Source organism: Amphiprion ocellaris, chromosome 5 (assembly GCF_022539595.1).
Source record: "Amphiprion ocellaris isolate individual 3 ecotype Okinawa chromosome 5, ASM2253959v1, whole genome shotgun sequence".
NCBI classification, from domain to species: domain Eukaryota; kingdom Metazoa; phylum Chordata; class Actinopteri; family Pomacentridae; genus Amphiprion; species Amphiprion ocellaris.
The window spans coordinates 17,878,750-17,896,829 of NC_072770.1; the positions used below are offsets into that span (position 1 = coordinate 17,878,750).

General features: G+C 39.6%; 1 protein-coding gene across 6 annotated transcripts; it reads right to left on the minus strand.

Annotated features, from left to right (window-relative positions):
* Positions 1–279: 279 nt before the first annotated feature.
* On the minus strand, positions 280–15,964 carry zmynd8 (zinc finger, MYND-type containing 8). Of its 6 annotated transcripts, none has more exons than XM_023287474.3 (21): positions 15,840–15,964; positions 11,008–11,081; positions 10,570–10,721; positions 8,321–8,464; positions 8,002–8,115; positions 7,486–7,551; positions 7,189–7,281; positions 7,006–7,093; positions 6,453–6,508; positions 6,268–6,345; positions 6,033–6,148; positions 5,435–5,934; positions 4,895–5,029; positions 4,612–4,767; positions 3,853–4,380; positions 3,229–3,741; positions 2,692–2,888; positions 2,294–2,374; positions 2,073–2,151; positions 1,380–1,619; positions 280–1,184 (listed from the first exon to the last, which is right to left on the minus strand). In XM_023287474.3, exons 1-21 carry the CDS (start codon positions 15,851–15,853, stop codon positions 1,009–1,011), a joined length of 3,600 nt encoding a protein of 1,199 aa, XP_023143242.1. In that variant the 5' UTR covers positions 15,854–15,964; the 3' UTR covers positions 280–1,008. The 6 variants fall into 6 exon arrangements, with proteins under 6 accessions (XP_023143242.1, XP_023143238.1, XP_023143240.1 ...); XM_023287470.3 differs by having other exon boundaries at positions 8,321–8,542; XM_023287472.3 differs by lacking the exon at positions 15,840–15,964 and adding an exon at positions 14,888–15,034 and having other exon boundaries at positions 8,321–8,542.
* Between the last annotated feature and the right edge of the window lie 2,116 nt (positions 15,965–18,080).

Consider the following 18,080-nt stretch of genomic DNA (forward strand, 5'->3'; position numbering starts at 1 on the left):
TGGAATATACTTCATGTTTGTTACAGAATGTCTCTGTTTGCAGACAGAAAGAGCTTGCAATTATGAGCTGACATTTGTCAAAAATCTTTAATTCTGTCAACACAGAACTGCATATATGTATTTTCTGATGAGCCTGTATTTGATGTCCTAATAAACTTCCTCTTCAGCACCTGATGTATAGAATTCCTGAAATATTAAATTGTATCGCTGCTGTTATATTTAAGAATAGTCTGTTATAGTTTAAAATTTATGTGTACCAAAGCCAAACCAAGACATGTGCAAGTTCCCAACAACTTTAGTCAACAAAAACGTAAAACTTAAGATGGCCCTGTTTGCGAGTGACAATTCTTTCAGTCTATTTTATAGACTGACTTTCAGATTTTAATTTCTCAACCTATTCACTTGCTCAAACTACAGATGAAACTATTTTAATAGACTGCAGACCGCTTGGCAACTGTATAAACCACAGTTTAAGCATAGAAACAGCTTGTTTAAAATGTGTGTATTGTTATTTTCTTTGCAGTATACAGCAGGCAACATTAGAATAACAAATAAATTAACACAGAATACAAAATAAGTAATTTACAGACATTTCTGTCAGCAGTCCTCTAATCTACAACTGAGGTGGTCCATAAACATGGTCTACACTTTTTGCAATCGTAAACTGTTTAACTGTTGTCCTTTACACTATGTGTATATTTTGTGACTCTGTGACACTCAAGCATGCTCTTAAGATCTTTATACTGACAGCTGTCTGCATAAACCAACAATCTGTTTATCTAACTGCCCCTCTCTAGTGGTTACTCTATCTGCTGTCAGTATTGTTTCACACCACTGTGCACTGGGAGCAGTATGTAAGCCCTGAAAGGCAAACAAAAAATATAAATAAAAATATTTTGAAATATTAATCTGGAACAGGCTCTTGAACAGAATTTGAATGTAGACATATCCTTGTAGTAGATAAAAAAACAGTCTATACATTTACATTTTCAAGTATTGTAAGCTTGGTTATGACAAAGTGACAGCAACATTGTCAGTGCTCTTCTCCACGTCACAGTCTTTGTCTGGTGGTGCAGACGCTGGCGAGTCTCTGATAGAGTTTGGGCCACTGTTAGTCTGTCCTAAACTTTTGTTTGGGGGGTCTGCTGTTGGCTCAGCCTCAGGTTCTTGTTGTGGGGCTGTGGCTACAAATTGAAAAAAGTAAAAACAAAAAAATTTTACATCTATGAAATCATCAGCAGTAATGTGAATGACGATTATAAAGGCAAGGAAAGGACTGGAGACTTTCAGACAAGGGTTAAGTATTGCTAGAAGAAAAAAACAGTAGTCTTTGTTTTAATAAATGTTGCCAAAATGTTGATGCTGGCACATGCTGTTACCTGACTGAGTGCAGGACTTCATGTGTTCTGGCCAGTGAGCTTGCTGACAGGGGTAATCACAGTAGCTGGTGTTCCAACAGCAGTAGAAAATGGCCTCTTTTCTGCAGTTAGCACACCATTGTTTCTTCTTTGTCTCATCTACTGCCTGCTGCTTCTCCAGCTCCGTCTGTTTCTTCACTTCAGTCACCAACCTCTCTCTCTCCTGCTCCAGACTTTGCCTCATCTCTGCCATGGTCAGCTCTAGATTGAACAACACAAGTACAACTCATAAGGCTGAGTGTCCACATAGTGTTTCTTTTCTGAGTGTCAGCATCTGCTGTCAATTGTTATCAATTAGGCAACAACATATGAGCACTGCATCCAGCGTTATTTTTTTCATAGTGCTCCGCCTTTACTAAGTCCTTCTTGTTAAAAATCTCTTAACTTTTCAGTCAGCCACTGGTGTCGTCACTGTTGCTCCTTTTGAGTCAACCAATAATATCTATCATACAACAGCGGTTGAAGTGGTGATCAGCTGCCAAGTTACTGATGTCACAGAAACAACACAGAAAGTCTTTTTGATAAAGAGCTGGGATAAGGTACTCCCAAACACTCTCCAAGCACTTCTTTGCCAGACAAAAGCACTATATGGACGCACAGCTTTAGACAGTTTAAGGAATGGCATGATTAATAGTGAAGTGAAGAAGGTCTCACCAAGATTGTGCTTCATTTCCGACAACTCTTGTTGATGCAACCACTGTAATTTTTCTATTTCAATTCTCAGTCGTCTTATCTGTAGGAAAGACACGTGGGTACGTTAGGATAAACAAGAGACAAAAAGAGCTTGCAAACAGTGAGCTGACATTTGCCAAATTCACTGTCTGTTAAGATCTGAAAAGTATTCAGTCTCTACAGAGCCACATGTAAACACCTACCTCTGCTATTGTATTCCCTGAGGTACTCTTTGAAAGGTCATTGTAGATTTCAGTCATTGTACCTTTGATTGCATCCATTATCTGACAAAAAGAAGACCATTTATTATAATGTGTCATGCGAGGATAAAAAATATTTACCTGTTTTACTACCAGCACAATTTGGCTTTCTTTGTCTTGTCATCTTCAAGGCCCCTTTCATACAGTTGTCAAAAAAATCTGTCATTGTGAAGCTGTCAAGAACTGATCTATCTCAGTGTATTAGAAACTGAAACTGTTTCCCCCTGGAGAGATTAAATAAATTGCTAACAGCGTTTACCAGCAAATAATCAGTCATAGAAAAGTCTAATGGATTTGGCACTTTACAAAGCAAATGTAAATGAAAAATTATAGTTACTAACTTTATTTGTGTATTTGGCAATGTCTGCAGCGACATCTGCTGAGGCAGTGGGGATGTACAGGTCTGTTGCTACTGGTGAAGATGTAGCTGCTGTGCCCAGACTGGACGCTGCCATCATGGCAACAGAAGCTGGGCTACTGGATACCAGGGTGACAGCTGATGTGGAAGTGCTGAGTGGGCTGTCTTTTAGCTGTACAGCTAAAATAAAATATCCAAATAATCAGCAACAATATTATTGACAAACGCATTACGAAATATGCAGGAGGTAAATTTGTTATTGTAGAAGTTATACGGTAATATTCCAAATGATTAGTAGTTTGGTATAAACTATGAATAGAAACATTTGCATAATAAAATCTCAAATCTCATCTACATGAAATAATCGTGATATATATATATATATATATATATATATATATATATATATATATATATATATATATATATATATATATATATATATATATATATATATATATTCACTTTAAAGTCACACTTTGACATTGTGAAGGTCTCTGAACGAATCCATGTTATTTACCTTTAACAGACTGCCTGGTCTGATACCGTGTGCTCTGTGAAGACTGCTGCGATGAAGATGAGGACACTGCAGTCGAGCCATTTCCAGCTGCTTGTGTCTGGGTTAGCACCTGGGCCTGGCCTTGCCTGGGAGATGATGCCTGCACCTGTGTGCTTGCCACAGGTTGCTGGTTTTGTTGTTGACGCTGCACCTTCTGCATGTGCCACTTCTGAGAGGAGGTCTGAAACTTGGCAGTGGGATTCCACACCACAGCTCTCTGTACCACCGGTACCGTCTCTCTGGGCAGCAGAGGGCGCTGTTTCTTCAAAGCTGGCGTGGTGGAGGCTGAAGAGGAAGAAGGGGGTGTTGCGGTGGCACTGGACACGGATGTAAGGCTAATGGTGGCAGGAGAGGGAGCAGTGAAGGAGACCATGGTGACGGGAATGGCCATTGGCGACTGCGTGGAAACACTGGAGGGTGTGGAAGGAGCCGTGCTGTTCTGAGATGGGAGTGTCGATGTGTTTGAAGCCTTCCCTACAAGAAAAATCAAATGCATAATTTTTCAGTTTTGCCTGTTACTGATGTTTTCACGTTACACATCTTTAAAAACAATATCACAATCAGCATCATAAAATTTCAACTCACCTTCAGGTTTACCAGCTGTCGACTCTTTGATAGTGCTGTTGTCTTTTCTGCTCCTCTTCCTGTCCTTGCCACCCTGCTCCTCTCCAAGGTCAATAACCAGCTCCCTCTCTGAGTCAGAGTCCTCCACTGGCACAGTCTGCTTTGTCTCTTGTTTCACCTTGTCTCTGAGAACAGGTGATTCTGCAGCTGCTTTAGACTTTTCTGAGCTCTCTTTTTCCAAATCAGTGTTCATTTTCTCTTTAGTTGGAGCATCAGACACTGTTACACTTGTATCACCTGCTGCAGATTCTGATGCTACAAGCACATCAGCTTTACTCTCCCCTTCTAAGCTTGGGGAAGGTTGGTCTTTGACCTTAGGTTTGGAAGGCTCCTTCTGGGGCTCCTCAGTGGGTGCTGTGTCTTGGCCATCCTTGGTCTTTTGCTCCTCATCACTGGCGTACTCACTGTCACTGGATTCAGATTTATCAGAATCTTCTGAGTCACTGTGTTCCACACCTTTATACGCATCCACAGAGATCTCGTCAATACCTGCAAAACAAGGAAAAATGCAATCAGTTCAGTATGTTATAGGATTTAGTTACTAAGTAGCAGTTCAGGTTGACTCAAACTGACAGAACAGAAAACACGATATTAAAGGCACATCACCACAATGTGCTTCATCAAGCAACACTTCAGTGATGGCACTAATATCACGATACAGCAACACATAGAAATTCTTCAGAAATTACTACAATGGCTTTTCATGGTATCTACACTAACCTAATTGTGCCTTGCAACTCTCAATGGTTTTGTCGAGGTTCAGCTGGAAACGGCTTTTGATTTGTCTTTTTGGGGAGGTGAGGACTGGTGGGGCTCCTTGTTTCTGCTGAACCGTTTCACTTAGCTCCTTTAAGTCCATGTCTGCTTTACTCCGATCTGAAAGGATAACAGTGAAGACAGAAAGATTAGTTCAGAAACTAGAAATGTATTTACTCACAAAGGACATTAATAAACACATTCATGCACTTTACAATTTTTATATTATTATTTATAAAAGATTTACCTAGATTAAGGTTCAGAATGCTTCCTGTTTGTGGTGTCTTCTCTTGTTTAGGGATGCCAGGAGCTTGAGAGTGGAATGGTTTAGGGCTGTCCAAGGAACTTCCTGCAGGGCCAGGTCGAGAATGGGCAGGTGAGGCTGTAGACAGAAACACTTACTGGTAAAGGAACTCTCCTTTAATGAGACACAATAGTAATAGTTCACTTTAAGTGCCAGTATTTTAAATTAAAAAGAAATCAAACACATTGTACACCCAAATCAGTTATATTGTACAGTATTAATACATTTTAAGTGTTTATTGTTATGAAGTAGTTACCAGCAATTTTCTCCTCTAAAGCCTTAATTTTATATTATCACATCTGTGTTTTACTATGTTGTCCATTATCTGCAGAACACCAGCTTAGCCTTACAGTTGCCTACAGGAGTAGCTGATAAAAATATTAGTAAACATTTCCATGCTATAAATGGTTTCTATACTGCTTATAAAAGCTATAGGTGGGCTCAAACTGTTACAGAAACACTAAAATGTGCCAGGCTAAATACCTGTGCAGTCCATGGACTCTTCTCCTGTACTGTATTGGCTGTTTGCTGCTTTTGTCTGTGACTTGTCTCCGGTTTCCTGTTCTCCATCTGAACCTGTATGGGCAGAGGAGTTGGTGCTCATGGGGGAGCGAGGCATGTCACTGAGAGGGAGTCGCCGCCCTGTTGTACTCCCCCCTACCCCAGCCCCAGGCAGTATGGCCCTGGTCAGTGGGATCTTGGGTGATGCCGTCATATCAAAGCTCAACTTGATCTTCTCCTGTTTCTCAGGTTTGACAGGAGTTGAGGAAGGATTGGAGGGATCCAGCAGCATCTGGAAGTTATTGTCAGGAGTGTAGGGTGTCCTGAAGGGGGCATAATTAAACACGCCAAACTTCTTTCTCATGTTCTCCACGTAGACCTCCATCTCTTGCATGGCACTGTTGAAGATGCTTTTGGTCTTCTTCACAGAAAATGGGATCTCTTTGGACATGAGGTAGCAGTTGTTTAAAGGAACCCAAGCCCTGAAAGACAAAGATTGACAAGATAATGTGTCCAGTATTCACACAAAGCCTGAAATGTACCTCCAAGGTCAAGTAACGAAAGCACAAAAGGCTGATACCTATCATGCTGACCAAAGAAGCGAGCGTCCACCTGTCCATCTTTGTCCCGCAGAGCTTTTGCAGGCCAGAATGGAAATCCTTTCAGTTTGGCCCACACTAGAGGGTGCGGGTTACTCTGCAGACATACAGTAAAACACTGGAACTACGGAGTTGTATTCTAGTGATCTATGCTTGAAAGGGAAAACAATCAGATGGCATCATCAACAGACACTTGAGGTTACTCAGCTAGCTTACACAAGGCTCACAGAACCAGTTGTCTCTCTTTTGGCAAGCAGATAGATAACACTCAGGACAAACTTCAATCTCATTCATCTAGAAAAAAAGAATCAAAAGACATGTCAAATAAGTTTAAGCCATGTCTAGTATTGTTTCTCCTGAACCTTAAATAAAAGGTTTTCTAATCAAAACTAGGCACTTACCTCATGTTCACAGATTTTTACTATCACTTTAGCTGTAGCTGTGAGTTTGTGATTGCCTGAAATATGAACATACATTCATATAAGACTATGTAAATACAGGCTCTACTTATTTTAACAGTTAATAAACTGTATTACAATAACTTTTATAATTTAACATTATTGCTAATTGTCTTTTAGTGGACTATAATAATAATAATAATAATAATAATAATAATAATAATAATAATAATAATAATAATAATAATAATAATAATAATAATAATAATAATAATAACTGTATTTATACAACACTTTCAAGTCAAAGTGCTTTACAAGGCGAGCAACAGATACATTACAAAAAAATGATAACTGATAAAAACAATGGCTGAGAAGACACAAGTTAGGGTTCATATGCACAACTTAAATAACAATGACATAAGTTACAATCTTCTGTGTAAGTTAACACTGATATTAATCCTAATTATCTTTTTGAATATACTATATCTGTCACAAAATATATAAACAGCCTTACAAGAGTATTCTTTAATATGGTTCCCACAATACCACAACTTACCTCCATTGTATATAATACAGTTGTGCAAAATCCACTTTGCATCCGCTAAAAAGGCCTCTGTGCAGCCATACATTTTCTTTTTGATATTCTGTGGTGAAAAAAGAAAAGATGCTCAACAGTGAAACTATTCAACTCTGCTACACTTAGTGTCACAGATAAATATGTAACAACTTCGCATTTTACCTTCTCAAGTGTGCAAAGATCCATAGGATGAAAAATGTACTCTGCATAATCAGGATGCTGTTCAAGAGACACAGGCTTCTGGAAGGGTTCAGTCTATAAAATTGAGTTAACACAAAAGAGAGTGAAGGTAAACAATCTCTAAGGCTGAACTAACTACACAGCCGTCCCCTCTACCGCACACCAACATGCTACCACCATGCTATCACTAGAAACTCTAAAAGCCGCTTCAAACAAAAGGAGGAAAACCAGTGGAGGAAGAAATCATGACGGGGTCTTGTTAGTGGTGTAATTGATTACCCAATTAAAAGTCTTTCTCTGCGTGGAAGCTGCATGGGGGGAGCGAGATGACAAGCGGGGATGATCCTGAAAGAGAGTGAGAGGGGCAGCTGTATCCTCACCACCAGCTAGCATGTTTACTTTCATGGTTTCCAGCCATGACAGGCCCAATATTATACAAAGCCTATGATTGTTAGTTCTGTTACTAGAAATTATTTGCACATGCAAATCAATATTATATCATGCTGGACTGATATGTGAACAGGTTGTACTTCAAGGTGCAGATCTTAACATCTGGCACGACTGAAAATGGAAAAACAATGTCTGTTTCCATAAGCAATCTAGAAATCAGGACTGGCCAGCAAAGACGCATGCCAATATCTAAGTGATATACAGATATCAGAACGTACAATTAGAACAAAAATAAAATGAGAATAAACAGAATACCCCATCTTAAAAAAGTCATCTGTGTCAACACAAAGTAATCGATCTGATAGCATGAATTTCTTGCAAAGACAGAGATCACAGAATACTTACACCTGGCTGTTTCATCTTCTGCAGGGCAAACTTTAGTAGGTAAGACAGCTGGTCTATAGTTAGCATCATCATGGCTTTGCTCTGAGTCTCTATACACTCGGCAACTGTTATTTTCTAAAAGACATCAAAAGGAAATGGGCACTTTGTTTATATCCCATTACTGCACAGAACATACGAAGGCTCAACACGCGTTTGTCATTTATGTCCATACTTACTGATAGGCTCTACATAAAAAAACAAATGTTAACGTAGGTTTTGACCAAAGGCTTTTGATACGATATACAGTGCTAATGTAACATTCACATTCCTGGGTGAGTACCTCACACTCCGGACAGAACCAGTCGCCCTCGGGCTCGGCTGGTAGTTTGAGACACTTAGCGTGGTACACCCTGGGGCAGAGCTCACAGCAGAGCACCTGGCCCTCGCGGTGGCACAGCCAGCAGTAGAAGTCATTCCTGCCGTCCTGCGGTACAACATCAACAGGGTCTGTGGTGAGTGCTGGCTGCTTCACATAGTAAAAGGGACCATGTCTTAGTTCTGACTGGAACGCAGGCAAAAGAAACACAAAGTTGGGGAACGTCAAAATCAGGCCAGAGATTAGAGAAGCCAAGCAGACATGCAAAGCATCAACAAAAAGCACACTAAAGTTGCTGTCCAAAACACAGACTGGCCTGAGCTCCGTGTGTTCCACTGAGATTTAAAAGTCAACATCGGATTTTGAAACATTCATTGTGTGTAGTACATCAAAAACAATACATTATGATATTTATTCTAAGTCATATTACTTGCTCAGTTCTCTGATTTCAGTCTGTGTTTTATAGCATAACTATCATCGATGTGCAGAAGGATAAACAGTGAGGACAGTCTTGATTAACTGGGCAAAATCTAAGACAACTTTTTGAGAAACTACTAATAAGATACTAGGTTCATCACAATATGCCAAGTGAATGATTACAGCAATATAATTTTTCTACTATGCATTTGTGATCCGCATTAGGCACAAAGCAAGCAAAGCATGCACCAAAAAAATGCAAGCTAAATCATAAGCCACAGGTAATCATATTTCTTTTCAAATTGCACAGAATTTCACTAAAATACTGGCAAGTTTAAAAGTGTTTGTTAAAATTACAGATGGAAAGACTGCATTTTACCAGAACTCAGTACTCGAGTAGTAATCAGCAAAAAGTCAATGCTAAGTAAAAATAGGAATGCTTATTAGATTGCTGTTATCCACATTAATCTGACAAACAATCCTAAACATAGTACTGTAAAAAACAGAGGAGGTGATAGGTTGTAGTGCATAACATGCTATTTCTGAAATCCTGACTACATGACTCACAAATATTACACAGTAACTAATGATATACTACAGTATTATCACAATATCAAACCCCTAATGGAATCAGGAATCAAACTTAAAACAGATGGAACTAAACAATGTTTATCAAAGTGGAAAGACTTTTAGCAACAACTGTATTGCAGCAATCCATTCAGTCTCCAAACATTGGATGAAAAACCTCTGCCTCAGTAGTACACAGGAACTTATCATAATACTGATGCCAGATTAGCAATAATATAAAGCAGGACAGAACATCATTTCCATCTCATAGAACAGACTATGGAGCACTGGTGAAAGTTGAGGGCAGAAGGGGTCAATTTAAGAAAACAACAAAAGTCTATATTCACTTTTTACAGTAGATAAAATGTAGTTATTTTGAAGAATTTCACCCCTTTTGCTGCAGTAGAATTGCTATGTGCCCAACAGTTCTGACTGTAGCTACACTGGGCAGATCCCAGTGTGCATATGTTTGAAATGTGAATAAGGCGGTTGCTACTAAAAAAGTGCTCATGCTGCTGAACCACCCATAAATAAATAGAGACCTTAAAATACTGACATATCATGGACTGATGATCAAAATCCAACAACTATTCTCTACAGAAAAATATGTTTTTATAATGTTTATGGCACCAAATAAATTGTTCATGATATCAACACATGGCAATGTGCATGAGCTCTAGCTCTATTACACTGGCATCTGTACCAATGTAATAGGTGTCCATGCACTTACAATTATAGTTGTATGTGATGCTGTGTTGTGTTATGTGTACGTTGTTTGATATGTGCTGAAATTACAAGCACCACAGTAATCTCTGTGCAATAGAAGAAGTTTTTTTTTAATTTTGTATGTCCACTGTGACAGAATTGCATGAAACAGTTGAAAGATGTTCTATTCATCTTTGACAACTATCCACATTACTGGTGCCACTGGGATCAGCAACAAAACATGTTATTAGTGATTTGGGTGAACTGACCTTTTAAATAAGACAATTAAAAGGCTTAGTGTGTATTTTCTTAACTGTATACACACAGGGTTTTTTTTTTTTTTTTTTTTTTTTTTTTTAAACGTTTGTAAAAAAAAAACTTGACTTCTTTATGGAGAAAAATATTTTCCATTGATTTCACCATGGAAACATTACTATTTCTATCTGAGTGGCGGCAGGTTTAAACTCTTAATTTTGGCAAACCTTTATTCAGGTTTAAATCATAGGCTTTGAGCTGAATGATACCTGGTCTTTGCTGCTGCTAACAGCACCTGGTTTTTTCTTCTTTTTCATTGGACATGGTGACGTTTCAGCAGAAGAGTGACCATTGGATGAATGTGAAGGACTGGGCATCTTTCGTTTTTGGGCCATCCGCTCTGTTGATCCCGTGTCTGACACTGGGTGATAAAGTCAAAGAGTAGACAAACCAGTAAGGTTACACTGATGGCTGTCTTACAGAGTGAAAAATACTAGAAATGACACACTAAAGTTTTCTTGCCCTTACACCATTGTGTGAAGCAAATAAACAAGATCATTTCTAAAATAGTATATCTAAAACATAGTATTAAATCAAACCAACCAAAACAAAGTCACTGTACATATGACAAGTATAAATATACTGTAGGCGGTGAAACAGCATTTTGCGAGCCTATCTAAAAACAACCTTGTACAGTATGTTCTTACCTTTGGACCGTGTTGAAATCTCCATTTCTTCTGTTACAGCTTGTTTTTCGGTTCTTACTTCTTCCTCTGCCACACTGACACACGAAAAAAGCATTGTCAAAGATTTGCCAGTCAGACGTAACCTACAGGTTAGTCATATCTATTATTTATGCTATAAACATTAGGTTACAAAATGTTATTAAGGACAATACATTATGGTATTTAGAGGACATTATGTCCATGCAAGATGATCACTGCACTAGTTTACTCGCCTAGCAGGCTAAACTGCCTTTGATAGACAAGTGTATCTCACAAAAGTGACTGTTTAAGACAAAGACTCATGAAAATCCAAAAACTCTTATAGCTGGAATCTTTATTCGTGGTATGCAAATGGTCAGATTTTCAAAGTTAAGACTTAATTGGAGAAGTTCGTCCTTAACACATCCCCTGTATCCTGCTACAATTAAGTTATTCAAGACAAGAACGGTAAATTTCATCAACAGGCTACCTCTTCCACTAATATAATTCTAGTTAGAGCTGTGTTGATCAGTTGGGAACAGAAGCGTTACAAATCTTCAGTAAAAATTCACACTAAAACACATCTTAAAGTCACTATTTGTAGCAAAGTGCTTTGCAAAAAACAAGTGGGTCCAAGGATTGAAATTAAAGATTAAGTCCAATAGTATCAGTAACTGGTTATGCACCTTTACCAAACACTCAGTCAATAAATATATCCTTCGGTCGAAAATGTATTAAAACACTGAAAAACTATGAATCACTGCACAGAACAAAACAAACAAAAATATTTCACCAACACGGTTCACTGTTGACAAAAACATGTGCTTTGCTTTGCCAGAGGTTTCTTTACTTCATTAAACACACCAAAACAATTATTAATACATAAATTAATATGGGATTACACAGTATAAAAACAAATGAGGTATTGGCACTGGTCTGACAAAAGTCTATTACCAAACACACTGTCTATGATATAGTACCATATATGCTGTTTACAAAAACAGCTTTGTAAGAATCAACACCAACATGACAGAAATCACCAATAACATAGAAATGATAACAAATAAACCATACATCAACGGCTTAAAGACAACATGTGTACATCTTTACCTCAAGTAAAGAAAAAACAAGCCAATACTGGAGCAGTGGCAGCTCAGTGTTTAGTTTATTCTTCAATTATAAATAGCACCTTTCTCCACTGGCCTACAGGTCTATAAATAGTAAACAAGAAAACACACAACAGCAGAATCTTGTGATATCCAACAAGTGAAAAGCATGTCAACAGACTAAACAGAAAGTAACATTCCTTGTTAACTAAACTACTAACAGACAGATTATTATATTGAACTGCACAATCTCTGCCCCCTTATCTGTTCGGAAAACACTGAAATGAAAGCCACAATGTTCTGTCAACCACCTTTGAGTCAAAATCTGCCCAACAGGTTTTCTTAGGATGAGTCTAACATGATTCACCTTGGTTTGCAAGCACAAACTGTTGTCGATCCTATTGTTGCTACCATTTTCTCTGACGCCACAGCAGATGCAGTGGCCTCGCTGTTTAGATGACTTCACTTTTGACAATTCTCACTTCACTTACACCTGAGGAAAGCACCATTTGCATGTACTGTTTTCAAACAAAATACTGCTTCCATTTCGATTATGCTGTTCACCAACCCCCACACCTTCCATCCTCCTCTACCACTACAGAAAGATAAAATGACAGACACAGACACAGCACATCTGCAGACACAAACAAGAGTGCAGTGCGATGGCTTGACTGGCCTCCTCATTTAACCTGTCTGGACAGCCTCAGACAGTTAACCCAGCAACATCCTGCTCTGAACAGGACAGGAAATACAGCAACAACACACAAAGGGAAAGACAGAGACAGGGACAAGAGGAAAATCAATGTTGCCCATCCTAACTAACACACATTTTTTAAATTAGAGACCACAGAACATCCACTACAGCCTACTGTAACCCACTGATACATGCCTTTCCACACCCACCACTGCCATAACAATCATGCCTCAATGTAGGAAATTAACAGCATACCTTTTTCCTTACTCACATACAGATTCTTCAGCCTATTCTTTAATCTTTATCAATTATTGAGGACGGGGGGATGAGGGATAAGATGGGTCCAGGTTTCCCAGAAGGCCTTCTCTCCCTGCTGCTCTCTCCTGCAATTGTCAATCTTTAACCTCGGCTGCAAGCTGCCGATTGGCTCGTGTACCACACGGAGGTGCCTGATTGGGTGCTCAGCTCAGTGTGCCACACAGGCTCTCTTCTCCCCGCTCTCCTCAACCACAGTGCTGCAATGCAGAGGACTGATCCTCACTGTCACTAAAAACCTCCTGAAAACCATGTCCCTCACTTCCTTAAAACCCCATACAAACATACACCGGCTGTGTGCCTTCTAACTGACATGTAAGATGTAGCCCTACAGGCTTGACAGGGAGAGGATCAGATTCCCTCCCTCGCTGTGCTGTCAGCCAGTGTATGTGTATGCCGTCCATTTTGAAGACTCTCTCTCTCTCTCTCTCTCTCTCTCTCTCTCTCTCTCTCTCGCTCTCTCTCTCTCTCTCTCTCTGACCACTGTGCGCACTGCACACACACAGCACATTCACACGGCACCAGTCAAATCTGCTGTACAGGACCACATGCAGCTTATTATGTGCCCCAGCATGCTGATAAGCTGCATGGGCCCTAATAGTGGACACAAAGATGGGTCTGAAAATGTCACAGGCCTCCCAGACGGCATGGAAGGCAAAACCTGCTCCCTCCCTCTTTTTCTCATGCTTCTTCAGCACATACTGTCAACTCAGTGACGGTATTTGCTGGGGATATATGACGTATTCTGATGCTCAGTGCAAAGCTAAATATATTTTTGTGAACAAATATATTGTGCATTTTATTTCATCGTATGAACTTTAGATGCACGAGTCCCTACAATGCACACAATTGAAACACAATACTACAGACAGTATAGTATAAACTGGCCTTCAAAACAGAAACGCGTCCAGGCCAAAATGTCATCTAAGGAGGTCATCTGGTGGATGTTTTTAAGTCCCACTCCACTCTGTGTGTTTTGGTAAGTGTTGCTGTCTTGGATTTTTGACCTTCACTGTGCAGAATGATGTATGTAAGAATTTAGCACTAGAATACAAACTCTGATTCTGCTGTCACCTTAAATCTGAGTTGAAGGCGTGTACCTGTAGCCATTATCTGTAAACTGAAAACTCAACAAGAATGAGCTGTCTCTGTGGAAAGAGGCAACACACGCAGACTATTTTAACTATAGTATTAGTAGTATTCAAAAATGCCTGGAGGGGACCTTGAAAGACAAACTACAGTAAATAGGCTGTGTGTGTGTGTGTGTGTGTGTGTGTGTGTGTGTGTGTGTGTGTGTGTGTGTGTGTGTGTGTGTGTGTGTGTGTGCGCGCGTGTCTGTGTGTGTGTGTGTGTGTGTAGGAGTAATGCAGATTTAAGTGTGTCTGCACCAATCCTCACACTGTAGTGGAATGAGGGGATTAAACGCATTACCAGGCACCATTCACAAAGCAGTGAGTGCTGGATTTGCTGTTCCAGTCAATGTAGACTGCTCCTGAACCCTGGTCAAGCAACAACGTGTGTACCATCAGGCCATAGTTCCCCTGGTTATATTTAAAATAGCCTCAAATAGTCAGGAATCACCCACTAATAATAAAACAAAAAACACATTTTATATATTCTGCCTGAAACATCTCAAAAGACTAAATAACAATATTGATAAACTGGCAGAAATGGATACAGTCATTAACTATTTTTTAAAAATGATATCATCCATGCACACAGAAAACCATATCCAAAATCATTATATACAAATAGAATTCAGTCCAACCTGGTCGACTTCAATCAGGTTTTCAAGCCTCTCTGGATGAGATGAGATTTCTATGCAGAGCCTTTTCAGAGGAAGTCCTTCCCTTCTTTCCTTCTCTCTTACATACAAATACTCAGTGTGCTTGGAGCAGAGGGACAGAAAGGGGAAGCTCTCTAAAATGGCTGACACTCGGCAGCAGAGAACAACACTGGGAGGCAGTGCACACCAGTAGGCACAGGCAGTTCCTCCAACCCTGTGATAAATAAGCTGCAACTACATACTGATACCAAATAGGTATTTTAGAAAACTGTTGAAGAGCTTACAGGATTGGGCCCTTTAAAGGCATGTTTTATTTTATATTTTATTTAATTCCTCAATTAAAAAAGGGCTTCATTCTCAGGAGGTTAGATCATTTAGAGTCTGTCCATCATTGCTATGTTTGTCTGGCAAACAATTAACAACAGTGCCCTGCTGCCTTGTTCTGATTCCAGTTTGAGGCCTAGATTAAACTTGTTGTGCTGTCAGTTTACCATCTGTTAATTCCTCTGGGGACTCCCCTCTGCACTGATCCCTCTGTCTCCCATCCTGCCAGGTTCCCTAACCAGGCCTGTCAACTTGACAGCAAAGGCCTGGGACGGACACAAAAACTCAATCCTCTTTTGAACTTTACAAAAGAAAGAAGGTTTCCTCAGTCAGTGTACCACAAACATACAATGACCTTGCACTTGACCTGTGGCCCCTATTGTACATATCCACAGTGCCACCCAGCTAGCAGAGGCTGCCTGTCTGTTGTGCTATAACATGCTATGCTGTCCTTCCCAGCTCCACTCCTATACTGTGGGGTGACAAATACTCTTCCCCCTCCCCCAGTCTGTCAGACAAACCTGTATTATTACTCAGGCACAGATCACACACAGTGGCTGGTGCCTTATCAACAAAGTAGTATATGTGAAAAAATGAAAATAAAGCTTACCTCTGTGGATGCATGGCTAAAAACTCTGTGTGATATGTCAATGCTTATTAAAACATGGAGGACAGCCCTGTCAGCCCTCACCCTGCTCAGAGCACAGCCACGGCTCTCCAAGCTGTCCGACTCCACTGTTCTCATAAAAGGCACACTAAGACTGGCCACACATGCTGACAAAATGTAAGGCAGCTGCTGATTGGCTAGTGCATTTCCTGGCTGCTTGTCTTTTGTTCAGCACAGGCAAGCTGAAACGCAGTACTCGGAGCAAGAAGAGCTAGGCCCAGAGCAAAATAAGCAGCCACTGCACACATATTAACCACAAGAAGACTGCATACAGCTGTTGTTTCTTAAACTCGCTATAGAGGAGATCTTTGGTGCAGCTGTGAAGGGTAGCCACCGGTTATATGCATAAAGAACAGGCCTGTGTATTTCTAAGAAGGAATTTGTCTTACAAGTTCCCACCCAAAAGTTAAACTAACCATCGTGGGAAAGAGAAAGAAACTGCTATATCAATAAAAACCAAAGGAAAAGCAAGCACAAAATGAAATGTACTCTATTTGACCCATGAAGGTTTTACAACAATGCTAAAAGTGCAGACTAAATTACAGTCATGTGACTCACATAACATCAGCCTTTGAACTAGTGTCACTGCATGTGGTTTCACACTAAGAAACAAACTCAATTGTGAGGCAGAATTCAACAAGATTTTCACACATTCACAAGAAACTGTTTACTACTTTGTATTACACTGTAAGCAGTTAACCCATCATGATTTCCATTAATGTAAGTTTTATTTTCATCATTAGCACTTGCTGAAAATGACCTAATAAAGAAAAGTTTTGTCTCATTTTGACCAACAGAAAAGGTATTTCTTATATATGTCACAGAATCATAAACAATATGGGATTCTTGTGACATATGCAATGTGCATTTGTGTATATGTCTCCCTATGTGTCTCTTCATAATGAAAGAAATATATTCTGAATATCTAAGAAGAAGAACCAATCACAAAAGGATTATTCAACCTTTATATTTATAACATTTAAGTTTAGGTAAAGTCAAATGTAAATGTTTATAATTGACTGAAAATCAAAAATGAAAAAGCAAATTATACTTTCTCAGACTGGTTGACATTACCTGTAAGGAAACTTGCCACTGATCTCTTTCACATCTATTAAACTCTATAGAATTAACATCTATAGAATATATTGTGCCATGTGCTGAATATTGAAGGTTTATGTACCTACAGGCTCAGTCCTTACTATCAATACAAAATTGCAACTGGTAAATTAGTGGACAGTTAATCCATCTACTGAACATTCAGCTGCAGAATAGGTTATGAATCACTTAGAGCAGATATTAATTCCATCCATCCATTATCTATACACCGCTTAATCCTCACTAGGGTCGCGGGGGGTGCTGGAGCCTATCCCAGCTGACTCAGGTGAAGGCAGGGGACACCCTGGACAGGTCGCCAGTCTGTCGCAGGGCTACATATATAGACAAACAAGCACTCACACATTCACACCTACGGGCAATTTAGAATAATCAATTAACCTCAGCATATTTTTTGGACTGTGGGAGGAAGCTGGAGTACCCGGAGAAAACCCACGCATGCACAGGGAGAACATGCAAACTCCATGCAGAAAGATCCCGGGAAAGCCGGGACGCGAACCAGGGATCTTCTCACTGCAAGGCGAAAGTGCTAACCACTACGCCACTGTGCAGCCCGCAAAGAGCATTATGTTCAAAGATAAATTGGGTTGGAATGTTTTAGGTGGATAACAGGTTATTGTTTCTGTGTTCTCTATTCTATGTTTGATGCAATTGGTGGTTTCAAAAAACAAACAATAATCAGCTTATGGTCTTATTGTAAAACATAAGACTTAACTGCTGAGAGACAGCAGCCTGCATTATTCACTTGACTGTGGCCTCTTCTTCTACAGGAAGAAAGACCACACTGACCTCTTGTGGGGAAACTTCATCACAGCATACTACTTTGGAGGCCAGAGGTTCGTAAACATATTTATTTAACAAATAAAAATAAAACCAATAATAACTTGCCAGTTGACAATCTTTATCATAAAAGCCCAACAGATTTCCACATACATGCTGTGCGTGAGCGTGTGATGCAAGGTGGACAACAATGAGATAAGATATTCATCAATGAAGTCATCATGTATGAACTCATTGAGACAACAGGATAAATTGTGACATATTATGGGCACAGAGGAATCTTAATCTAGT